The following is a 26,005-nucleotide window of genomic DNA, read 5'->3' as shown; positions in this document are numbered from 1 at the left end:
AAAAAATGATTGGTAAGGCTTCAATTGCTATCATGAATGATAGTACTTTTCTTCAGAGATTTGGGGCTTACTGTGGAGACAAGCATGTGCTGGGATACATCAAAATCTTTTAATCATCAGCTTGGAGAACCTTAAAATATTATTTGCTCCTAACTTAAAGAAAACAACACACCGTGAAAGAAAAATGGAGGTTCAATGACTATAAAGTTGAAAAGTTGTGGTAAAGCAGGAGAAATAAATAGCATTTCAGGATAACAGACAAGAGTCGTCGTCTGGAAAAAGAATTTGAATATTTTGAGGTTTTTTCACCTTATGCAGACATTTTAATTCAGAATTTTAAGTACTTATTCCAAACACTCAAACTGAGACACTATAAATTGTGTTTAAACAGCACTTTTGAAACATTCAAACATTTTAAAGGGCTGCACATTTGCATAATTACAAATGAAGGTGAGGCCAAAGAGGAAAATTCTAAGGGTGGATAATAGCTTGGTCAGAGATGGGTTTTAAGAAGCTTAAAAGTCAAGGAGGCTGAGAAGCTGAGCCGCTTAGGACTGCAATTCCTGTGGGAAGGTCCCTGACAACTGTCAGCAGTGCTCTGTAAGAGGAAATCTATGAAGTGTTTATTCCAAAAAAAAAAGGCTCATCTTTCAGCTTGGATAGCTCAACTCTGGAAAAGCAGGAGGCTGAGGACAGAGGTCAGCGTGAAAGCAAGGTGATGAGTTAAAATAAAAAAACCCAGGATCAAACTTGCAGATTGAGTGGTGTTCCATGGTAAAGGTCAAGTCACTACAGTCCGACCTTACCAAAAGGCTGCTCTCTCAGAGAGAGAGAGAGATTTCTAGTGGTGGATTAACATAAGGGATTGAGAAGGACAATCATCCATGTTAACCTCAGCTAGTGCAGGAATTAAATCCACACGATTGGTGTTACTCTGCACCACAAACCGGCCATCCAGCCAAATGAGTTAATCAACTATCTTGGTGTTCCACGAAGCAGTTACCATACCCATGCCTTGTCACCCCAGTGTAAAGAAGATTGCACTGAGGGCGCAATGAATACCAAACTGAAAGTAGTACACACCACTGTTGTTTTACCTGAAAGCAATACTTGGGGTTTCTGGACAGAGCGGGTAGAGGTGGTAAAGGAAAGGGAATAGAGTTTTGGTTAAGGAGAGTTGGGCTGAAGGGCTTATTTCCATACTGTAGGACTGACTATTGGGGGTTGTACTGGGAGAAGTTCCAGTATGTGACCTGCTAATTCTAGTACATTTTTGAAAATAAAGAATAATACACGCGTAGCACTTGCATATAGTGGGATACAGGGAATAGTAGGTTACAGAAATTAGTGGATGCAAACATCCTGCCAACACAATGAAATGGATGAATTCAAGGCAATGAAACCACTGATGTGTTTTTCAGCAAATGGGCTGAAGCAGGATGAGGCAGGATGAGGCAAGTGATGCATCTGAGGAGTACGCAACCAGTCCGTGACAGAAGGCGGACTTGAAAGTTCAGCTCAGAATCAAAAGGACAACTTAGAGAGAGTCTTGGTTTAGAAGAAGTGTTTTTTGGGAATATACCCAATGGGAGGGGTATAGAACTTAGACCAGAAATTGAAGATTGATAACTTTAGCTTTCCCTTGGCTTAGCTGTAAGAAACTGTCAGACTGTATGTCAGATATACAGTTTGACAAGAAAAATGGCGTTGAAAGAGTTACGCAGTGGAGAGTTAAAGTTGGTTGTTGGCAATATACACAGTCACATATAAACCAACTCAATATCATGGGAAGTAATTATATGAGAAATAGGAGGTTGGGATGAAAAATAGACCCTGGAGATAACAGAACAACTGCATAAGTAATGTGATGTGGACGCCGACAATGAAAAGGTACTGTTAGCTGCATAATAGATAAACACTAGAAGTATGGGTGATGTTAATGGCTACAGTGGATGAGACATATTACTACAGTCAGTGAAAGAAAATGTTGGCAATTTTGAGTAGGGTGCAGAAAGTTGGTAACTCAATTGGAACAAGCCAAACACGAGAAATGGGCATGCTAACAATTGGGGGAGGAGTCAAACATTTGTAGCTTGACAGAAAAGTTATGAAAGTTGTTTGGAATGAAAGGGAAAACAACAGATAGGAATTTTAGCTAGCATGGGAGTAAGGAAGAGAATCTGGCATCACGGATGAGATGCACACTCAATTTGCATTGACTGAAGTTATGAGAGGCAGCCGAGTGCGAGTGAGAATGAAATTACATACAGCGCTGCCTCTCGTGACTTTCCATTCCATCAGTCAAAGCAAAGTGAAGAACAGGGTTGAAAGTCGTCAAACACAAACCCAGGAGGACTGAACTTAAACCAAAAGCAAATATTATCATGAATCTGAAGCAAACGAGGGAAATACTGGATCATCAGTGGGTGCCTGAAGACAAGCAATTATAAATTGGGGTTATAAAGAGATTTCTCAAAACACCATCACTGAAAGTTTGAAAAAGGACACTACAAATGCTTCTACTTCTATTTAGTTAGCATTTAACAGTACCAACCTGCAAGTTCATGGCATCTTGGTATGTTATTTTCAATGCAGCTGGTATCTGAGAGTACACTAAGTGGTTGTACTTTGGAATTAAACCCATGAGGTCAGAGATCTGCCGTATGACAATACTATAGGCTCGTGCCAGGCTGCTTGCCGATGTGAGGTAACTGCTGGAATTGCTTGCTTCCAGAGCTGCTGCTGCCGCTGCTGCACTAGTACTGATGGTAGCACTGCGTCGCAAGGTTGAAGGGTCAATATAAATTAAACCTGCCGAACCCCCTGGAAAAGTAAACAGGTGATCAGATCACTGTTCTTTAAGATGTTGCCAATAAAATTCATACATCATGCACAATTATCCACATTCGCTTGAACTCCTCAAACATAAATTAACGAAAGAATGACAGCCAGCTTACAATTAGGATGGACCACATTTTCTGGCATGCATTTGGATCCCAATTTTGAGATCATATAGGGATCTCCAGTCCACATAGGTCATCAAGGTGTCCAGCAGAGGCTCCCAGGAAAGGAGTTTCTAGTTAGGCGCATGTGCATTTGCTGTTCTTTTTAAGAGAAGATGTTTCCTAAGGCAACAAGCCTAAGGAAAAACCAACGAATGGTTATCAGCCCGATAAGGACAGATGGGCACTGTTGAAGTAGGGAATATGATTGCGAGGATACTCCAACATGGAAGAGCTCTTGGCCATTTTCTGAAAATTTGAGAATTGAGAGTAGTGCCCAGCAATTAAGTCAGCCCTAGCATTGTGCACTGACACTGCGACAGACTTCAAATTTCTTTACTGGGCATTCGGTGAGCAGCTAGAGCAATATCACCATGCTGCTCAAACTGATCACATGAAAAGATTATGACACAGCCCCAAACAATAACAATGCAGTGTGAAATCAGATTTTACATCGGTCAAAATGCATTGATCGAAATTAAAAATTGGGACACGAGGTGAAGGCAGAAGCCAAAATGTTCCAAAAAGTCTTACCAATACCCTTCTACAATTTTCTGGCTGTACACAAAGTAGTGCTTTCTGCTAATTCTATTGTCGATCAAATTTTAAGGCATACTACCATTAAGGACACTAAATTGAATAACGTGTAATTTTTTTAAAGGGGCTCTTGAGCAGTTAAGTGATGCAGGAAAGTTGGAATTCCCACTTATTTCAATGATTGCTGGATCTTGAAGAGGTCAAAACACAGCCGACACTGGAGCTCAAAGTAGCAAGCCACAACTCTGGAATTTCAGTACTAAAACATGAACACTCAGCACCCCAAAGGTGAAGTCAGTAGAAGATAATAGCAAACATGTACGGCTCATCAACCCCACACCCTCAATCTGCCAACTCAAGAGCTTGACCGCTTGCATTTAGGTATTTTTTTAGCTCAACAGGTAATTTTCTATTAAGACTCACCTGCAGGAGTGCTAGTGCTAGATGGAGTTGTATTAGTTGACCTTTGGTTCTGGGTACTGCGTACAGCCCATTGCATAGAGCGTGGCGCCTGAGCAGCACTGTTTGCATGAGAACTGCTGCTAGTTCTCTCCAAAGGCTCATCCTGCAAAAATGTATCCTGTTCTTCATCATCACTCTGGCTGCTGCTACTGTCAGAATCACTGGAGTCATTGGATTGAGAGTCATCCTCTGAGAAAAAGGCTGGAACGCTGCTAGCACCTTAATAATCAGGCAAGTTATCAGGTTAGAAAGACAAGTAACCACGCTGTTAAGTTCAGACAGACAAAAAAGTCTTCTTTGTATTTTGGTAAAGTAGTGAGGACATTCACGTGAAACAGGTACTTTCAAGTTACTGCAATTTAGGATTAAAAAGTGATGTTAATAACAAAGGCTGAGAGAAATATACACTGATTAAGTATGTTTCTGTATTTAACTGTGATCATTACAAAACATATATACACACATTTTCATTAAAATATTGCATTATAAACCTGAGGCAATAAATACACTTCTTACAAATAAGCTTGTTTGAATAAAACTTTGAAGAATAATTAGCAATTACTGCTCTAAGTGGCTTATTTACAAAGCAGGAGCTGATTATGGTTTTGAATTTAACAACAACAGAATTGTAACTAAATCACCTGCTTCAGATCCTGCGGTAGCTGCAGTGACAACACTCCTGCGTCCACTGGCATTGTCCTGATTGCTATGGTTGCTTTCACTGTCACTTTCAGTCTCTGCTGCTGCCAAGAGATCAAGTTCCATATCACTCCCTAAAATGAGTCAAAACAAAATTTCTCAATGCAAATCATTAATGAACCACAACAAAGTTATGACCTTAGGCTGAATTTCAGCCATCTTAAACAACCCTCACAACTGTACTGATTGCACACACCAATATCTCAACATGAATATGAGCTGAAAATAAATCAATAATCTTGGATGAACAGGAAAGAATCTCTCATGCAAAACAAAATTCCCAAAACAAATGTCTAAGCAGGGTTCACTTGATGCTCCTTCCGCAAAGTTTGTATATAATTTGTATTTGAAAAGGCTGCTTTTGGTGACTCCCAAGAGTAGGTGCAGGAAAAAAAAATGTTTAACTGTTTTTAAATTAAAAGTTAATGAACACAAATATGGAAATAATTGAGTGCAAGTATATTTGGCACATGTAAAAAAATTGTCAAGCAAAATAGATTTTAAATTTTTACTGAGCAAAAATCAGCTTATTATTGCCCATGATGAAAAAGTCAGAGGTGAGCATGCGCAGCTGGAAATGCACAGCACTAAGTGATACCAAGGTATTTCTAAACGATAGAACACAAACACACGTTCCATACCATCGTCATCATGCTCATCATGTTGCCCTTCAGCTTCAGTATTTTCTTCACCATGCTCTTCTTGCTCATCATGATGGTCATCTTCTCCAGCTACTCCTTCAACGACCTCAACCTTGAACACGGTAGAAAACAAATTCTGAAAAACATGGCAATGCTAAAATTTTGCAGTTCAGTCAGTCAAGGGGCCACAAAGTCATCAGGATTCTTTGAGAAGACATGCACTCTAGAAATGCAAGTTATGTTTTCACCACTTCCCAGAGTTTTTCACGGCACTCAATTTAAACTTAATACAGTCATCAAGAAAACCCGTTGCTTTTGAAGCTATTGATTACTGTAGTGTCGCAGCATACTTAAGCCATTAGCACATCCAGATATGTGAAACAATGATTTTGATTGTGTGTTTTAGGTACTAAGTGGTGATTTTCATACACAGAAACCACTGTCTGTTTTGAATGTGTATACACAAGGTAATTTCTACTAAAATTAACAGACAGAACTTCAAAGTGTACCTTGAAGCCAGGAATTAACAAAAAACCTTATTGTTCTGAAAGATAACCCAAATTGAGGCTATTAAATAGTAACAAGTGCAGGTCTTGTTAGAATTTAAAGAGCAAAACTATTAATAAGAAATTCAGTACATAAATAAAGGTCAAGAATTTTACATTTCTCCGATTTCAAATTTTGCAAGTCATCACAAGAATTTCTAATAAGTTGTCTTTACTACTTGTCATTGCTGTCACTTCGCACAAGCTTTTTCACTTCTGACATCACTTCAAACACTGAAGCAGTAAGTCTTAACTCACCTTGTTATAACTTTGACCTTTTACTCCCCCCTTATCAATTAGTTTTCTAATCCATGATATAGGATAAGGCTTCCCCTCTTAAATACATCTAAAAAGAAACATTTCTGAACTAAACAGATTTCCAATGAAGAATGAATTCTCAACTTTCAATTTGAAAACACTAATTCAGATCATTTCCAAAAATTACTTACAATTGTTAGTGAGCTTGAAAACAGAAATGAAAAGGATATTCCAGGCTTTAAAAGGTGATTTAAAAAAATTAATGGGATGAGCCCATTCCTAATTGCCTAGGGCACAGTTAGGACTCAGCAATGTTGCTGTGGGTCTGAAGTCACATGTAGCCAGGCTACGTAAGGATGGCAGGTTCCTTCCCTAAAGTACATCAATGAACCAGATGGCTTTTGTCTGACAATCAATGACAGATTCATGGTCATGATTAGACTCCTAACTCCATATTTTTTATTGAAGTCAAATCCCACCATCTGCCATGGGAGGATATGAATCCAGGCCCCTAGAATATGACCTGGATCTCTAGATGAATCGTCCAACAATAATGCAACAAAGCCATTGCCATCCCATTCTCCCCTCCCACCACCCCCCAACCCCACCAACTATGCTTCTTCAGAATTTTAAGATTTAAGATAAGCACAGTTACAATGCTCACAATCACTAATCATAACTAGAATTCTTTGAGGAAGTAACAAGCATGGTCGACCAAGGAGAACCAATGGATGCTATCTACCTGAACTTCAAGACGACTTTTGATAAGATGCCACACAGGAAGCTGCTTGTAAGATAAGGGCTCATGGTGTTAAGAGGCAAGGTGCTATCATGGATAGCAGACTGGCTGTCTGGCAGAAAGCTGGGATAAAAGGGTCTTCCTCAGGATGGTACCTGGTGATAAGTGGTGTTCCACAAGGGTTAGTGTTGGAGCCACAACTTTTCACTTTGTACATTAATGATTTGATAAAGGAAGTGTGGGCATTCTGGCTAGGTTTGCAGACAATACAAAGATAGGTGGAGGGATAGGTAGTATTAAGGTGGTGGGGAGGCTGCAGCAGGTTTTGGGCAGGTTAGGAAAGTTGGCAAAGAAGCGACAGACAGAGTACAACATGGGAAAGTGAAAGGTCATGCACTTCGGGAAGAATAAAAGCAGACTATTTTCTAAATGGGGAGAAAATCCTGAAGTCTGAAGCGTAAAGAGACCTGGGAGCTCTAGTCCAGGATTCTTTCAATGTACACTTGCAGGTTGAGTCAGTAATCAGGAAGGCAAATGCAATATTGGCATTTATCTTGAGAGGACCTGAATATAGAAAGCAGGGATGTACTTCTGAGGCATTATAAGGCTCTGGTCAGGCCACATTTGGAGTACTCTGCGCAGTTTTGGGCCCCATGCCTCAGGATGGATATCCTGGCCCTAGGGTGGGTTCAGAAGAGGTTCACAAGAATGGTCCCAGGAATGGAAAGCTTAACATGTGATAAACATTTGAGGACTCTGGGTCTATACTCGATGGAGTTTAGAAGGCTGAGGGGGGGGATCTAATTGAAACTTACAGAATACTGAATGGCCTGGACAGAGTGGATGTTGGGAAGTTGCTTCTATTGGTAGGAGCGACTAGGACCCAAATGCACAGCCTTAGAGTAAAGGTAAGACCTTTTAGAATGGAGATAAGGAGAAATGTCTTCAGCCAATGTATAACTGCAGTTCTAATCACGTACGGATAGGTTAAAAGCACCTCCGCAAACTGAGGCAAGACTAACTACCATCACCCTGGCCTAAACGAAGTCTACATCAAAAATGCTTCAAGTCTGTGTCCGCAGAATCAGTGATTTATATTTGTGGAGTTATGTGCATTTCTCCATGCTTGTTTTGGAGATTCAAAAAAATAATAGGTCAGAAAAAACAAAGGAACAGAAAAGATGCTGAAAATAAAAACTGCAACATCTTGAAGTATTTGATTTTTGAGGGAGAAGAATCTATAGTAAACGATGTACCAAACAGACTTACCTCTTCCACATCTGCTGTCACAATATCATCTTGCTCTTCATCTCTGCCGCGAACAGGTTGCGACTGGCTAATGTGTCGCTGCTGAGGATTACGAATGATGTATGAAGACTGAGACTGGCTGGAGCTGCAAAAGACGATGGATTACTAGAACACAGTTTGGCTGCAAAATTAATGGCTCAAGTCAGCATAAAATGACAGTTGTACAGTTACCTGGTAGACTGATCAGATGACTGCCTTGGAGGAAGTGGCTCAACTGAGAACAGCTCTTCACTGCCTTGCATAGCATCTAGACTGGTGCTTGCCAATGTAAAGGGAGCTGTTGGGCGTGCAATGCCCATTCTAACCGGAACAATAAGTGATTCAGCTACATTACAGAGTTCCTCTACAGCATAGGGTAGGAGAGCTTGGAATACCCGCTTACATTTGCCAATTGGTTGAGGTACAAAATTGCTATAAAAGAATGAGAAACAACTGTTAACGCAGACTTACTAGGTGCTATAAACATGTTGTAAACTTGGGTGTAAAGGAACTTAACATATTTATATTTTCTCAGAATTATGTAAGCAAACATCACAATTTTAGATTAGGTTCCCTAGTGTGGAAACAGGCCCTTTGGCCCAACAAGACCACACGCCCCCCTGAAGCGTCCCACCCAGACCTATTCCCCTATAACCTACACATCTGATGACAGTTGAAACTGTTAGTTAACAAAACATTTTGTAGTAAATCTGATGAAATCTAAACAGGCTAGGGAAAGGAAACAGATCCTTAAGTTTGGCAGATGTAATGTTTTTATCTGAACTGCATGTTTAACTAGACAAAACTTCCAAGCATATTTTTAAGAGTAAATCAGAAGATGCATCTTATAGCAAGTAATTATACATTGAAAAGGTTGTCACTATTTCTGTAGTGAAACAATTTCTTACTTTTTTTTCTTTGATGAAGCCATTTCGACACTAAGTATGACAAATACTCTTGCTACTGAGCGTAGAAATCTCATGGTGACGGTGATGGCTTCTTCTCGGCGTCCTGGAGTATATTTGTTCTGTAGCTCCTTCACCAGTGTTCCAAGCAAAGTATCCAAAAGCTTCAAAATATTTTTTTAAAGGTTAAATACATTACAATGCTTGCACACACTTTTGATAGCATTTGAAAGTATTATGAAGGAAATGCAAGAAAGCAGATTTGTCTGAAGGGTGACATTAAGCAGAATTTGATACAGAAAAGGAGCTTGCATCACTACATTAGAAAACCTGACAATAAAATTTCCCAATGTCAAAAATATAGTGCTCAAATATACTTGTATAACAGTGAAGGTGCAACAGTCCAACTAGACCAGAGAGCTGCTGCTCTCATTTCAGGGCGAAAACTGATGGTGGTTTTAACTAGAGGGTTACCCTGATTCAAGCAAGGAGAGAAAGTGCAAAGGAAAGCCCTTCAAGATAACCTCAGCTGCTTTGGGAATTGAGCTCATGCTGATGTCACTCTGCATTACAAATCAAATCATCCAGCCAATGGAACTAACTGGACACACATCTTATATAACTATATTCCACATACTGCCCGATAAACATCTGACACAAGGCTAATTGAATGTGTCATTAAATACTATTGCATTGTTGCTTTGAATTTAATTAAGCTACAAGATATTGAATTGCTAGTTAACTGCCTTGTGGTAAAACATCAACTCGCTGTTAGCCCTTTGAGGACATGCTTACCAAAATGTCAGCTGTACACTTCACAATAAGACAATGCGTGAAGCAGTCTAGACGAATTGTGCCACTTTGCTGAGAAAGGTACACCTGCTCTTCTGGTAGGAGATGAGCTATCCGACTGCTTGCACTAAGCCTAAAAATAGCAAAAGAAAATTCAGTTTCTTTGTTTTCACGTGGTTTAAATGCATTAAAAATATCTTGTGTGCATGTACTTACGGGTCCTTGCTTTCCTGTGATCCAAACATTATCATAGATTTCAATGCATTCCAGTCCTGAAGGACACGCTCCAAAGCCAACTGAGCAAATCTTGGAGGCTCTAAATCATGATCAGGCATATCAGAATCTGTGAAGGAGTACAGCAAAAGTAATCAGTTTTACACTGCTTTTTCATGCATTTCTGCTAGAGACCTAATAATATCCAAAGACAATAACTACTCTTACTGTGTACTCCAGAAATGTGGCAAACCAATACAAGAGCAGTGATTTAGACAGTCAAAGTTTGACCTGGTTGCAGGTTTCAAATTTCACACAAATTGTAAGTGTAGAAGAACTTCAATTTGTTGCACAACTCTCACCGCAACTAGTCATTCAAAGTAATCAAATACCAAAATTTATTTTAAATGATAGCTTCAAACTACATTTGAGAAAGTTACTTTTAATTTGTTTTAGGTATCAAATTTATGCTGAACCCTTCCCGGTGCACATTATAAACATATAGTTAGAGATGAGAAACCTCAGCAAAACAATTCCACATCTAAAAGTAATCTCTAAAGACTCTCCTTTGCAGTTTCTCCTCTTGCATGTCAATTGCAGGATTCTTTTCTGCTCTCACTATTCTAAAGCTTAATTGTTCACATACTAATAATTCAAAACAAAAATGTAACAGGAAAATACATAACTAATGCTTCAGAAGACAGCTAAAAGTTCATGTTGAATCATTTTTATTTAAATTACAAATAATCAGGCAGTTGGTGGGGGGGGGGGGGGGGGACGTGACGCGAAGGAGTAGAGGGGAGAGAAAGAAAGAAATTTTGCAGGCTTTGAGTCTCTGACTGCAATGCATTTAAGTATATAAGCTAACTGCAGATGGCCTAATTTGAAGACTGTCGCTAGGCAGCCCTTTCTAAACTCAAAGACTCCTGATGTCACCGCAATGCATCCACCTTATTTCTCTGAAAACTAAGTCTTGTACAGTCAAAGCATACAACACATAAATCCCACCTATTGTACAGGGTGCAGAGAAAACCAAGTACTTTTCAGCTATATAGCAGTTTCCATCCTCCATTTTCCAATATATAGTCCAAAAGGAAGTCATCTGGTCCTTGACATAGAAGGACAGCTTAGGCTGCAAGAGTTCTTCCCCGCCAACTCACTACCCTCTAACCTCTCAAAAAAAAAGACACCCCTTCCGCAACATTTCTGTTCTGTATTTTCCCATCCTACTTTATGCTTATATGTTGACACAGTAAGCATTAGATTTGCATCCAAGTTCTAAATGGCACCTAGAAATAACATCCATGAAGAATTAAGGCCACAATATGTTTTCTATTTTACATGCAGTACAAGCAGCTCTCAAAGCAAAATGAAATGGGACATTAACTTCGCTGATTCTCAAAGTGGTCTACAAATTGTACAAACCTTCAACATTTGCAGTCTTGCGGTTTCTATCCTCTCTTATTCGAGGAGGCCGATATTGGCAGTGCTCCACAGTTTGCCTAGCAACTGTTTGAACTAAAAAGAGCAACAGATGCTCACCCCTGAAAAGAATTCACAATTAGATAAAAATTTGTGAAATGTAAAAGGGACACAGATACAACACAGCAGCAATCTTTCAGCAACTTGGAAAAGCTAATAATTAAGTAATGCTGCGACAGTATTCGTAAAAGGAAGGATCAGTAAAATTAGTTGCACTTTTGATGTTTTCAATCAAAATTTAGGATATCTTTATTCCTTGAGATCACTCCTCCACTAAACTGAAATTTAATCCCACATTTGTGCAGACAGCACACAATTTGTGTGCGTTTAAAGAACTAGAGGAGTTAAATTTATCGCTCAAGTCAGCTTCTTGTAATTATGTGCCCTTCAGCTTGGTATCAATCATACTGCACAAGTATTTAATTGGGACTAGAATTTTAAGAATTACTCAAGTACAAGCAGCATCATTCAAATGGACTAATGACTCCAACAGGTCAAAAGTCTCAATTTTGTGATGGGAACTACAGTAAAGTTTGCATTATCTGGCACCTCAAAAACTGGAACGCTCCACCAACTGACATCCGATATCTACCACTCAATATGAACTCATTGCCACTGATGTGTTCACAGTGGGCTCACATAAGTGGTCTTTAATCTGTTGCCAGGCTACAAAATGCAATGTCTCCCACAAAACCCACTTGTAGTCACTTGAACCCATGTTTAACATAAGCATTAAAAATTTACAGTGGTGCTCAATCCCTCACAAAGAACATCAGTGAAAAATCAAGGGCCAGGTCAAAACAAGCTTAGATCTTCACTGGAACACTCCATCATTATGACAACTGTGTCAAGTATTTGGCAGGAATACTTCGTCACAGGACAACAGCATTTGGAAATAGATTTTAAAATTAAAGCAGCAAGTGTTGAAGTTACTATTAAACAAAGTAATGTTTTTATTCTGCAACTGTAAAACAATTCACTGCAAACAATTTCCCCTACCCACCCCCAAAGCTATATTATTAACTGCTAGCTAAACTGCCTTTTTAAAAATATTTACTGGGACCACCTGATCCTGCACACAACAGGAGTGATTTCCCGTAGAAGCAGTGCCAGTTAAGCATCAAAACACATTCTTCCTAAGGCATACAAAATAGCGCCTGGCTGCTGCTGTCTCGTGCCTTGCCTAATGCAATAGCTTTTAAAGGAAATAGAGCTAGGCATCTTTAGAAGTACACCAACATTCTTGTCATGAGGATTATTTTTCAACAAATCAAATGATCCTTTCAAGCTTCATGGTTCCAGAGGTCATTCAAAACAAAAACATTAGACAAGCTCATCACATACAATTCTTAAAGAAGCTGGAGTCAAAGGTGATTTTATCAGAAAGACACAGTCTTAACTCTAGGTCTCAGCTAATCGACACAGACACGCACTAAGTAAGTTGTAGCTTCCAACTTTTAATTAATTTCAATATAAAGATAATCTTGATCTATTTAAGTAATTCAATTACATAAGTTAGTGCCAACACTAAAGTAGTTCAGCTGCACAAATTCTACTGCTTAATACAAAATTATGCAAAGCAAACGTAATAAATTCATTCATCACTAATAATAATGAATTCCCCCACCTGGTTTAGATCAAGTTGTATAGTTTCATCACGAAATACTCACCTGCTATTTGGCAGTGTGACGAGATTGGTTGTAGTAAGGAGCCTGTAGAGCAAATCAAGACGAGCAGACTTCTGTCCAGCAATCAATGTTTTGCATTTACATTTTTCCCAGCAGTCACAATATGCTGTAGGGGATGTCCTTTTTAGCCTGGAGGTGGAGTTCCACATGCACAAAATTTTATATTAGCCTTCTGAATCTTGGAAAAGCACTGAACTGATTGTATAAATGATCAACGTGAAGAAGTTGTTTAGCCAGATCTACAGATGCTACAAACAAAGACAAACTTCACACTAACATAGAAAGAAAACTGAAGTATTATTAGGCTTCACCACCAGATAATAAATAAACATGTATTCACGATTTCATACATGGCAAAATGTTATTCTTAGCCATATCTTAGTGTGAAAATTGCAAGTCACCTCAAAATTGGGGAAGATGGCAATGAAATAGTAATGCCACCATGTTACCAACAGCGTTTCATGTGTACATATATTTAAAGAGACATGGTTGACTGCATATTAATAAATCTGGAATCAAAGCTAGTATTAGCAATGGTGACCATGAAACAGTACATTATCAGACAGATCTGTTTGGTTCAATAATGTCCTTGAGTGAAAGGAAGTCTATAGGGCCTGGCCTGCATGAGACTCCAGACCTACAGCTATATGTCCAACTCTTAAACACTAACTAGGATTTATAAGCAGGCCACTCAGTTTAAGTGTAATTAGGGATTGGAACAAATGCTGACCTTTCTTGGCTTGTGGGCATAGCCAGCAAGAATAAATAAGTGGTTCATGAGTCTTGTAAGTAGCTGGTTACCCAGCATTTCTAGGAAGCACATGGCAACAAATTGCTCCCAGCTCAAATTGTTGGTAGAATATTAAGAGGGCAATAAAGCTTAAAACACAACTAATTGGTGTCTCTACATAAATTCACATTAAGAGAATCAGAATTTCTAGAATGTGGAAAGAGGCCATTTGGAGCATCAAGCCTGCAATGACACTCCAAAGAGCATCCCATCCAGACCTAAAACCTCACCCCACTCCTGCAATCCCACATTTACTATGGCTGATCCACATTACCTGCACATCTTTCACAACAGTTATTGATGAGTTTTTTTTTAAAAAGCACAAGGACTGAGACAATATTCATCCCATTCAAAACCGTACAGTTACTCACTTGCAGTCATGTCCTTTGTGACATACTCTTGCACACTCAGTACAGCAGCACAGAGACTCCAGTAATCCACACGTCCGGCATTCGAAAATATCCTAGCCAAAATTTAGCACAAAGTTTCAGTTTGGACATTGATACTAAGTGAAATTAAAAGAGTACTTAAACTCAGGGCCACTTTACAAGACAAGGGCAGGTAAAGATTGTACAGACACAATAGCTTGCCTGAATAGATGATTTCCAGCAGGAAAGAGTGTCCAAGACTTATTATGGATACATAACATTAATGGCAGCAAGCAAGAGCAGGGCACAGCGAGCAAGAAAGAGACAGCAAGAGAGATGTTTTGTGTATGGGGTTCGAATTAATGAGGAAAGACAAAAAACTGTGACCATAAAAATGAGTAGTACAGAAGATTTGACAACATTTGATTAAACAATGCCCAGTATATAGGTATATCCAAGACCTGATTGATCGTCAAAGCCACGTGAATTCTTATTTTGTTTGAAGTTTAGCTGTTCTGAATACCTGGTTAATATGTTCTGCTCCAGTCCATGTAAAACTACACGTATCATTGCAGCACAAAACATACAATGGAGAGTCATCAGGATTAGTACCAGGTGGACAAATCATGCTCATGAATACATCCTCTTCCTTTTCACCTGAGACATCACCTGAAGAGAAGAAAACCACAAGGCATTCATCAGAATCACTCAGGTCAGGAAGCTTATGTGACTAGAGAAAGGGGAACAAAACAAAAGGACTTTCCAACATTTGAGTCTTGGAGTCTGCAAATTTAAACAGCACAAGGCCAAACCTTTGAGTTGTGACTCTGAGCAACCAAAATCAACCCTGGAATAGTCAGGAGAGTTTTTAAAAAGAACAAAGCAGTTTAAGCAATAACATGGCAGCTGACATTGGCTACATAATTTATCTTGTTCTCCCTTTACCATGAGATAAACAGTTAAGCAGGATACCCATGAAAATAGAAATTGCTGGAGAAACTTAGCAGGTTTGGCAGCAACTATGGAGAGAAAACACAATTAACATTTTAGATCCAGTGACACCTCATCTCAACAACTTGTAATTTGTCACAATTTGACTAGTTTCCAGGTTTCCACCATTTATCTGCACACCACTTTGAGTGGTACTCAGGACTGAAAAGAAGATAAAAAATTCAATTAAGGCATTCACCAAGAAAGACAGGTACACCAACACTTTGGAGCACTTTGCAGAATAAAACTTTGATATGATTACAATTGTTTCTGAAGTGAAGCAAGCCTGGTTTATTACTGGACTTGCTCAGGTGGACTCAGTTGCACGCATGAAACAAGCCCCACAGGTTTTGCTATGCTTTTAAATGTTAAGAGTAGATTTAACTGGTTCACAAAAAAGAATAACTCCAGCAGCTAAAACTTTTGATGGAAAAAAGGACCAAGGCTTCTGGCTCTCTTTTTCAGGTAGTCTTAAAGCACACTTCAAAATATAGAGTACTCAGAAAACCCACGACTATCTGAAAATATTTTGAAGTGTATGCGAAGTCATGACTTATTTAAATTAATTCCAAATCCATACAAAACTAACCAACTGCTGCAATATTGGCATGTATTTGGATTTGCCTTGAGCTTTTATTTCTGAGTGCAGCACTTCTGTAAAGTACAAAGAAACATGACAGGCCAAAGTAGCACAAGAGGTCTTTAAACATAAAACCTTAGAAACAATTCCAATTCACACTGGAGATTTCCTCTTCAGAAAAAAGCCTCTTCTTCTAAGTAAAGACATAGAAAACAAAGATCACCAAGTCTCAGTCTGATCTCAGGTCACCAGTCGAAGTTTGTGGCTTAAAGCATGACATGGAGCAGGGCTAACTCGAGGAAGGTCAATATTGGTGACTTGCTCAAGCTTTGTTGAGTACAAATGAACATCAGAACATTTGCACAGAGCCAAGCCTCAAAATGTCAAAAAGAAATGCATACAAACCATTCTGAACTGAGCAGAAAACTTGAAGACAAATTCATTCAAAAACCAGTTCACAATTCTACACTTGCTCAAAATGCGTAAGCAGATTACCTTTGGCTATTTTCTGAGCAGTTTCTAGAATTGTAATCGCAGCGGGATAAGCTCTTCCGCCAACAGCCAACATAAAAGGCGTCATTCCTCTTGCATCCCTAAATATGCAGTATGAAGTTAAACAAGACAGTTTATGATCGGAGGTTTGCAATTTAAAACAAAAAATATACTTGGTACAAAAATGCATATAAAATTTAAATTTCTACTACTTGCAAACAAATGTTTTACTTTAAAAACAGTGGTAATTAGTTACTTGAAGGAAAGGGCAGAGGGGGGAAATTGTCTTATGACTACTATCTTGCCTTGCTGATAAATGTACTTGTCAACATGGGGTGAGTTTACAAATGGACTTTTGACACTTCTCCATATCCTCTGTCCTCCACTATCTTTTCCATTCAACAGTGTATGGGTAGGAATTCAAAACTACAGCTAGTTATGGAAATAATGTATCCAGAAGCTACATAAATTTTAAAAAATCGTTCACACATATGAAGTCAAAATAACTGTAAAGGACTTTCAGGTTATATACAAACTTATGAACTGGGAGCAAGAAGCAGCCCCTCTGTTCCATCACTCAATATGATGATGATGATGATTAATCCAGTTATTCCACATTCTCACTTACCTGCGATACTCTTGCACTGTCACGCTCATCAAGAATCTACCTACCTAGGGCTCAAAAATATTCAAGGACTTCATTTCCACCACATTTTAAAGACAAGAGTTCCAAAGGCCACAACGTTCCAAAATGTTCTGTTCCGTCTTAGATGGGTGACTAATTTTTCCCAAATGCAACCCTTAGTTCTAGATTCTCCCTTAAGAGGAATCATTCCTTCCACATTCAGCCTGTCAAGACCACCCAGGATCTGATGTTTCATTCAAGTCACCTCTTGCCCTTCTAAACTCAGTTACAAGCCTCGATTGTCTTCCCTTCCTCAAGACAACCAGACCGTTCTAGTCTATTCATCTAATAACCTTTGCTAATGCACTTCCAATGCGTTTAGGTAATATCCTAACAATGAAAGCAACACTAGTTATTACACAGTAAGCCAGAAACCAATGCCCTGCATTCTGAAGCATCAATGGATTGCCATTTTTAGATTACATTCGAAGCTTTGAATGTCTGCTAATGTCTGTTTCCAGAAGACTGGAATAAATGATGCAACTCTCAAGCTGGGAACAGGAAATATTCACGATTTTGCACACGTATACTACAGGGCAGAATAAAGATATAACTATATCAAGCTAGGAATTTCTCGTGACAAAAAAACATATTCCATGACATTCTGCAAACAGATTTGGAAAGATTTACACAAGCTTGCATAAAAAACTGAAGTGCAATGCTTCTTCACAAAAATGTTTTTTGAATGCAATAGTTTTGAGAGAAAAAAGGCTATTACTATATAAACTCATTATCTGTTCCTAAACTGCTCTGTCATAAACTCTCATATTATGCAAGAATGAAGCTTCAAATTTGACCAAAACCTAACATAACCGTTTATAAAATTACAGAAAATATGATCAGCTAGTTTGTTTCATTGTATCCATGTACAATATACACTTCACACTAAACTTTAGTTTTGATACCATTGACTATCACACATCATTTTTGTGGTCTCAGGTAATTCTCAAATGTTTTTTTTTATTAATATCAGACAAATCTTATTGCAATATAAATAATCCATTACTTACTTGGCTGAAAGCAATTCTCGAAGGTAAGGTCGAAGTACTACACTTTCACAAAGTAATTTTAAGATCAGATGTGCATTAGCTTTTCTATCCTTTGACTCTACTACAGGTGGTTCAGAAGAAGGACCTAAAGTGGAAAATATAAAATTGCTTCAAGTTTAAAACAGAGAAAGGCGTGCTTCGTATCAGATTTTTCTCATCTTACATAGTTTATTGCAATTATTCACCAATACAAATGCAATCTTACATTGAAGCAAAATTTCAATTCACCTTGGCTTGCTTAAATCTTTCTAATGGATAAAGTAGTATACTTTCAAGAAACAAAACTACGACTTTGAAGTACTGGGTCTGACGGGTGGAAAAAAATGTAAATTGTACAAATGCAACAAATTCCCAATCTCAGTAATGCTGTTAAAAGAAAAAAAACCCACGAACAGCAGTCACATTTTCCACAGCAATGCAGTAACCCCAAGATTACTCTTTAGCTCCCTGCAGCAATCTGAACAAGAGCTTCCTCATGCATGGACCAAGGGACCTGAAACAGCATGTTGGAAAATAAAGTGCTATATAGAGGAATATATTAATTTTTAAAATATTTACAAATATAATTAAGATATAAAAAGGAAAAAAAAGATCATTCAGTCCAAGAGGTCTATACCCATGATTATGCTCCACATGAACTGTAAGCAATATATAATAAAATTCAGATTGTTTGCTTTTGGAATATTTGGAAACATAGAAAATAGGAGCTGGAGCAGTCCATTCATTACGACTACCCAACTCAACAGCTTGTTCCTGCTTTTCCCCCATACCCTTTAATGCTAAGTGCCATATCCAACTCCTCCTCTATATTATACAATGTTTTGACCTCAACTGCATTCTGTGATAGTGAATGTCATAGCGCCTCCACTTTGGATGAAGAAATTCCTTCTCATCTCAGTCCTAAACGGTTTATCTTGTATCCTTAGATTGTGATATTCCCGATGGCAGGATCATTTCTGTAACTACCCTGTCTCATCCGGTTATTGAATTTTACAGGTTTGTATGAGACTCCCTCATTCTTTTGAACTCCAGGTGAAAATAATCCTAACTGATTCAATCTCCCCTCACGTCAGCTCCACCATCCCAGGTATTCGTCTGGTAAATCTTCACCGCACTCCTTCCATATTGCAACAAGTTCCATTTCCAGATAACAATATTAAAACTGCATATAATATTCCAGATGTGGCTCACCAAGACTGCAGCAAGATATCCCTATCCCTATTCCTGTATCCTCTTGCTAAGGGCACATACCATTTGACTTCTGCATAGACCAATTGCTACATTTAGCTATGAAGACATTTGGATCTCACTGCACACTTCCCTCTCTGTTGAGAGATAATAATCTGCCCTCCTGTTTTTGCTACCCAAGTGGATAGCTTCATACTGGCATAAAGCATCTACCATTCATTTTCCTACTTATTAAGCTTGTCCAAAGCACATTTAAGTATCTCTGCTTCCTCAACTCACCCTGCCATCCAGCTGGGGAGCTCTGCAAAGTTGAAAATATATTTACTGCCTTCATCCAAATCATTAATATACATTGCAAAATCTGGGCACTGATTCCCAGAAGTCCTTGCTTGCCATTCTGAAAATGACCTATTTATTCCATTTTCATCTGCTAACTAGTTTGCTATCTAGTTTTCTAACTATCTCAATACAGAACCCCCAGTCCCATGAGCTTTAATTTTACACAATCTCTTTGCAGGACTATCCTGAAAGCCTTTTAAATGCCCAAGTAAACCAGTCCATTGGCTCCATCAAACTCTATAATCTAGATCTTGAAAGAATTTCAGTAGATATGTCAAGCTCGATTGCCCTTTTGCAAGCCCAAGCTGACTCTGTCCAATTCTATTTCCAAACGCTCAGCCATTATTATTTTGTAATGAACTCTAGTATTATCCACCACTACCAATGTCGGGCTGGCTGGTCGATAATTCCTGGTTAACTGCTGTCTTATAATTCCACAAATTTGCTGTTTTCCTCTTCCATTTGGAATTTTAATATCGCTTTCTATTCATATTTCGTTTCTGAAGTAAATCCATGTTGGTTTAGTGCTCACATTCTGACTTCTAAATTAGTAACTTCAGATTACAGAAACATGCCTCATTTTACTTTTACACTACAATTCTACTTGTCCAAAGTAATATCATAGTTTACATCAGCCACTTCATTTGCTTTTAATCCTATAATTTAAAAGTTCAGGTTTATATAACCAATGGCTATAAATGCTTAAACAAAAAAAAACTTGCGGAACATTTGCCTTTAAATATGGAAGACAATGGGACATTGCTCCCATATAAACTGGCAGCCAAAATGACTCAATTAAAGCACAGAAAGGAGCAAAGAGGAGAATTAGGTCATCTCCATTCTGAAAGCACACAGCAGTGAGGACGTACTGGGGTAATTCTGTTAATATAATTGGGCCTGTTTTATCACTTAATGGTTGTGTTATTTTCCCCTTTCTTTACAAGTGGCAGAAAAAAACCACTATGGCCTAGATTGAAAGGATGTATAAATTATATCAAGACGTCAGCAAAACGCATTCTAAACCGACATGTAAAATTGTTCATCAGATCCTTTTACTTTGAAAGATTAGTTGAATAGTTGACTTTTATATTTGACTAAAGGTCTAAACACAAATTAAGTTTCATGAAAAATACAGAACTTTGTATAGGCCACAATAATTCTCTGCAGTAAATGGAAAGCTCAGAACCTTAAGCTATTCCTGGATTGCAAACATAAACAAATCAAATAATCAATGTTTCAAGAAACTAGAATAAAAACTAATGACATATTATATAAATAATGAAATTAAACAATGGTCTCACAGCCTGTATGGAGGGTGAATTTATAGACCTCCAGGAAAACTTAAAAAGTGAGCTCAAAAATGGGAGACCATAAATTAATATTTAAGACTCGGCAATTTTTAAATGAATAAATACAAAAGCAAAATTTAATTTAAGAATATAACAAAGGGGAACTTTGCTCTCCAAAAACAACTTGTTTTTAAGAGGAGGGAGGCAAAACGGAAATTGGCATGAGGGAAAAAAGGAACCTGATGCAAAATATTTGTTCCACCTACCTCTTAAGGAAATTTAGCAAAGCCTTAAAATTAGATAGGTAAAACTACTACAAATTAAGACTGAATTCTATATAAGCAAGAAATCATTTTTCTTGTAAATAGGAGCTATTAATGTTTAGGAAGTAAAACGTCATTTCTGCATTTAAAAACAGCACACTGGATGTAGCAAGCTGAATAGCAAAACATGAAGCAAATTTAGTGGCTTGTGATTTCTACAAAAATACTTGTCAGCCATCATAACGCTTTGATATTTGTTTTCACAGCCTAATAAAGTGGCAAGAAATGTTATAGTGTACATCGACAGAAAGAGATAATGAGACACCTCGCAGGCATCTCAAAGTTAACCATGGTTTGTGAATACATAGTTTTGTAATGTGCTGAAACAAGAAAGCAATTACATTGTCCTATTAATTTGGTTGGTGACAAAGACAGAAACTGATGCAGCCAGCAATCCTTCCTAGCTCTGATGACTAATGAAACGTGTGAACCATTTCAACCAAGAGGTTCACACACACACTATTCCCCAATTAGTGCCAAGAGTTATGCCATCTCAGCCAGTCCAGTAGAAGTGTGAAAGGTATCAGAGAGACTGGAAATCATGGAGAGCATTTAGGTATTCTGAAAAGTCCAATCATTTCTTCCAATGTGAACGATTGGCTGAGGGGGTGGGGGGAGGGGGACAGCGAGCGCGAGCTGGGTGGGGGGATGGGGGGAGAGCGTGTTTAATATGGCCTTCCGGATATAAGCATTACAACACATTAGAAATAAACATTTTGAAATTAATATGAAAGTAACAAAATAACCTGTTATGGGTAACACATCAAAAGACAGGCATATAATTGAAGTTATTTTTAATCGACACCCATTCTCCAACATTATGTCTCCATTCAGAAAGATTTGTTGTCCCAGGAAAAGTGGCAATAAGGAGAAGGATATTATAAGCTTAGTGTATTTTACACATGATTTCTCCTCGTGAATACTATTTATTGAGATTTGCTAGAAACATGACAGGTCAAGTTAGTTAGGAACAGGATTAGTTTTGACAAAATTTTCCCCATGATCACAAGAAAAAAAGTGATGACATAAGGTAACTAACTCCAGCAGGAATCAAAACTTTGAAGACACGGTGAAGAAAGTTTTATAGAAATGGAAATCCTACCTGGAATGGTGGATGTGCTTGGTCCTTGTCCAGTACCAGATGCTGCTGTGGTAAGAGATCCCACAGCAGGAGCCAGGATAAAATCAATATCACCATCTTTCAATAAACAGAATAGCAAATGATCATCTTTAGATCAAAACAATCCTCTGCCAAGGACACTTTATAACTTTCAGAACTGTGGGGATACCAAAATGTTTCACTAAATAACTGCATTCTGCTCAAAGTACCTTTTTGTGCAAAGATCTCTTCACTGCCAAAAATAAACAAACTTGTTTCTGATGCTTCTAGCATACTTCAAACTGCACCGAAAACGACTGATTGGAGGTATCACTGATTTCAGATGAAATATTAAAATCTATGGTCTCTTGTAAGTTTAACTTTTATTGGACATTAATAGAAAGAACTCATTTCCAAAACAGGTGATTTGACTCTAAAATTTAGATATAACAATGAGAGAACAAAGGATCCAGTTTCATTATTTCAAGGTATTTATAGTTAAAATTTTTGGATTTAAATAATTAGACATCAACCGTGCCTTGCTCTACAGTTTATTTTCCTCACTCTGAAAAAGTATCATTTTCATTGTTCCCAATGTAGTCGTTCAGCAAATAATGAAGTCGATTTCCAACCTAGTTTCAGAAAAGCACGATGAACTGACACGCTCATGTATGCTTCACTCTCTGTATCAAATCAAATTAAATTTGAAAAGTTGCAAGTCAATATACACATGCTGTAACAGCCCAAATACGATATTTCATGTTGTGAATCAATTAAAATCATGCTATTTGTAGGGAGCTGTGCAACAAAAAAATGTATTAGATTGCTCTGATGGCTTCTTGGTAACCAAGTACATAGCAGCATTGACAGACAATGGAATTAAGGAAGCAGCAGTTTTAAAACATCAAGAATATATTTGCTTGGGTGTTGTGAAAAGCATTATTGAATATAATTTGACACTGACAAGCTATCAAGACAAGTTGTGAAGCAGCATCACACAGGAAGAGAACAGGAAAGCAGAGAGTGCATGGAAAGGAGGAGGAAGAGGAGGAGAAAGCAAGAAAGTGAAAGAGAGAAAGCATGGGAGCACGAGTGGCATTGCTTTAAGTTAGTCAGAACAATACATCTAGAGCATTTTAAAGGCCAAGCTCTCGAGTTTCAGTAGTAATTAGTGGCGATCACAAAGCATCATCAAGCAAATACTGAACAAATTGCACTGTTTGTGCTACAGGAGGACAACAATTACAGTCATTGCTGTCAACTTTTCTAGTCAAAAACATGTGACAAATGGGTGGGCAAGGGTGTCACTGGTTGCTACATCAGATTGCAGTTAATCTCATGTACTTTCTGCTAGCCCCAATGAAAAACTCCAACTTTGAAGAAGTCTCAGTAGCTTGCCCAATCTCTCGCTGTATCCATGCTTGTCAGTGTGGGGTTCAAGATCAATCATTTTTTACTGATCACGTCCACTGTGCTAGAACAAACTAACAAAAATAAAACAAGTGCTTCCCATCCTAAGAAAATCTGCATTACAGCTTGTGAATGCAAAACTGTAGATTTGTTTGTTTTCCAATTTGGCAAACACCTCCAGGGTTCTCTTTTCTGATGCTGGAGTGCTTCTTTGCTGAGTGACTGAGGCAGCTTAGTCTAAGGCCGAAATCATTCCCAATGAAGAAGCCCAATCCTGCAGCTAAAATACTCAAGACAACTTTTCTACTTTCCAAGTAATTAGGTCTGGAAGTTCAAATGTTACTAAGTAACGGTCCCTCTGACTGCATAATCAATCCTTTAAATTATCCATTTATTCTAGCGAAACAGAAGAATTAGTTTTTCTCTCACATAACCACTCGTGTATTTTGTGTCCATTTTGGCAACCTCCGATATACAGTCAGGAATTGAATCAAGTAAAATTAATGCCAGGGCATGGGAATGAGAGCCTCAGTGAAGGGTATTTCTGGATCTTTGCCTGGCTCTTTTATACCATTGAGAAACATTCTGAAATGTAAACAAGTTGCTTCCCGGAGTACAGCACGTGTTACCTTAAAATGTGCTAGCAATTGTCCTGAAATTTTTAAACAGTGACTGGAAAATTTCACAAAAACTCCAGCAAATTGTAGCATTAGCTTTCTAAACTTTTAACAGCAATGGTCGGTTAACTCCAAATGGTGCTACTATCTTGAATGAACACAACATAAAATTCCACTGTTCATTGATTTAGACTATCTTCTGAACAACCTCAGTCATGACATGCTCTGAAGTTAGCCAATATTTCTGCTTCAAACCAACATTAAGAAAAAACAATTTTTGTACTACAGATGACAAGGTGTAGAGCAGGATGAACACAGCAGGCCGAGCAGGAAGGCTGACATTTCAGGCTTAGACCCTTCTTCAGAAAATCAGAAAATTTTTGTGCTATTTGTGGGATTGCAAATTGGTTGCTGTTTCCTTCACTACAACTCTACAAACTATTCAAAGTGCTTTAAGGTGTTTGGATTTCATGAAAGGCACCATACAAATCCAAGACTAATTCTTATTCAGATGTTTCTAACTTACTCTAAGTACAAGAACACTGGTTACAATATCAAGCTCAAAATGGGCATTCACACCAATCTTTGACAACTCTATAGCTGAGCACACGATCTTATAGTGAAAGGGGAAAATAGACATTTTCACTCCTCAGTTTGGGCAAGTATTTTCTTTTCTCCATGCACAATCTACACGAATGCTGCCCTTGTCAGAGGCAGATATCTGTCTCTGTAATTGTAAACATAATAATATCTATGAAATGAAATTTTGTTTCATTGCATCCAAAAAACAAAGCTTGTGATGAAATTATTCTTCAAACTTCACATACTGATGCTAAAACCTAAAGCAGGATAAAGGTTTCAGCTAGTCATTTTAGAGTAACATCAGGAATCATTCTAACCTGGATCAATTGCAGGTGGATCTGGTGCCCAGCTAAGTGGGGCAATAGGAGGAGAGACTGGATCCTGATGGTCACTGGATGAAGCACCAGACTCATGACGGCCCAAGCCTGCTGCTCGCAGGGAGCGCCTCATCATCTCACGCAATCTTAAACTGGAAGGAAAGTGCAAGACTCATTACTTACTTGGGGCTCAAAGAAAAAAACTTTTATCTTCTAGTATAATCCAACAAGTTGGTTACAATTATTAGCAAGTGATGCTAGCTTTTTCGGTTACATTAAAAATTAAACAAGTTGTATCAAATGCAATTTTAAATCAGAGAATATATGGACTGCAATTCCAAGGAAGTTGAAATCACGTTAGTTTCTCTTGCAGCAATGTCCTACATACTTATCGGTTTAATGACCAGACCATGGCAGTTCAGCTACTTACACACTCGACATTTTGAAATACAGCTCAAGTACCACCTTTCTATGAGCTAATATTAAACCATCCAATTTGAAGTGCATCATGAAGTGCCAAATTTAAAAGAAAGTAGAATTTACACTTTTAGAATCAATCAACAGCTACTTTTTAACCGTCCTACTCCCAAGAAATAACTGATAAGAACAGGCACAATCTTTCTTCTTACCCCAGGTT

The 26,005-nt window shown here is 38.2% G+C and overlaps 1 protein-coding gene across 8 annotated transcripts in view; it reads right to left on the bottom strand.

Annotated features, from left to right (window-relative positions):
• ubr5 (ubiquitin protein ligase E3 component n-recognin 5) overlaps positions 1-26,005 on the bottom strand; it is a 133,262-nt gene that overhangs the window by 26,320 nt on the left and 80,937 nt on the right. For 5 of the 8 annotated variants that reach the window (XM_048528892.2, XM_048528893.2, XM_048528898.2 and 2 more), the window contains 17 exons: positions 25,369-25,520; positions 22,446-22,541; positions 18,166-18,289; positions 16,474-16,571; positions 14,932-15,077; positions 14,412-14,503; positions 13,233-13,379; positions 11,506-11,624; positions 10,084-10,210; positions 9,871-10,000; positions 9,079-9,239; positions 8,363-8,602; positions 8,153-8,276; positions 5,342-5,477; positions 4,643-4,774; positions 3,963-4,220; positions 2,555-2,823 (listed from right to left, as the gene is read on the bottom strand). In XM_048528892.2, the coding sequence (XP_048384849.1) occupies positions 2,555-2,823; positions 3,963-4,220; positions 4,643-4,774; positions 5,342-5,477; positions 8,153-8,276; positions 8,363-8,602; positions 9,079-9,239; positions 9,871-10,000; positions 10,084-10,210; positions 11,506-11,624; positions 13,233-13,379; positions 14,412-14,503; positions 14,932-15,077; positions 16,474-16,571; positions 18,166-18,289; positions 22,446-22,541; positions 25,369-25,520 (2,551 nt within the window). The remainder of the gene's footprint in view (positions 1-2,554; positions 2,824-3,962; positions 4,221-4,642; positions 4,775-5,341; positions 5,478-8,152; positions 8,277-8,362; positions 8,603-9,078; positions 9,240-9,870; positions 10,001-10,083; positions 10,211-11,505; positions 11,625-13,232; positions 13,380-14,411; positions 14,504-14,931; positions 15,078-16,473; positions 16,572-18,165; positions 18,290-22,445; positions 22,542-25,368; positions 25,521-26,005) is intronic. The other 3 variants (XM_048528896.2, XM_048528899.2, XM_048528901.2) reach the window with 1 other exon arrangement.

Source organism: Stegostoma tigrinum, chromosome 5, assembly GCF_030684315.1.
Source record: "Stegostoma tigrinum isolate sSteTig4 chromosome 5, sSteTig4.hap1, whole genome shotgun sequence".
Taxonomy (NCBI): domain Eukaryota; kingdom Metazoa; phylum Chordata; class Chondrichthyes; order Orectolobiformes; family Stegostomatidae; genus Stegostoma; species Stegostoma tigrinum.
This window is presented reverse-complemented; position numbering and strand designations above follow the sequence as displayed.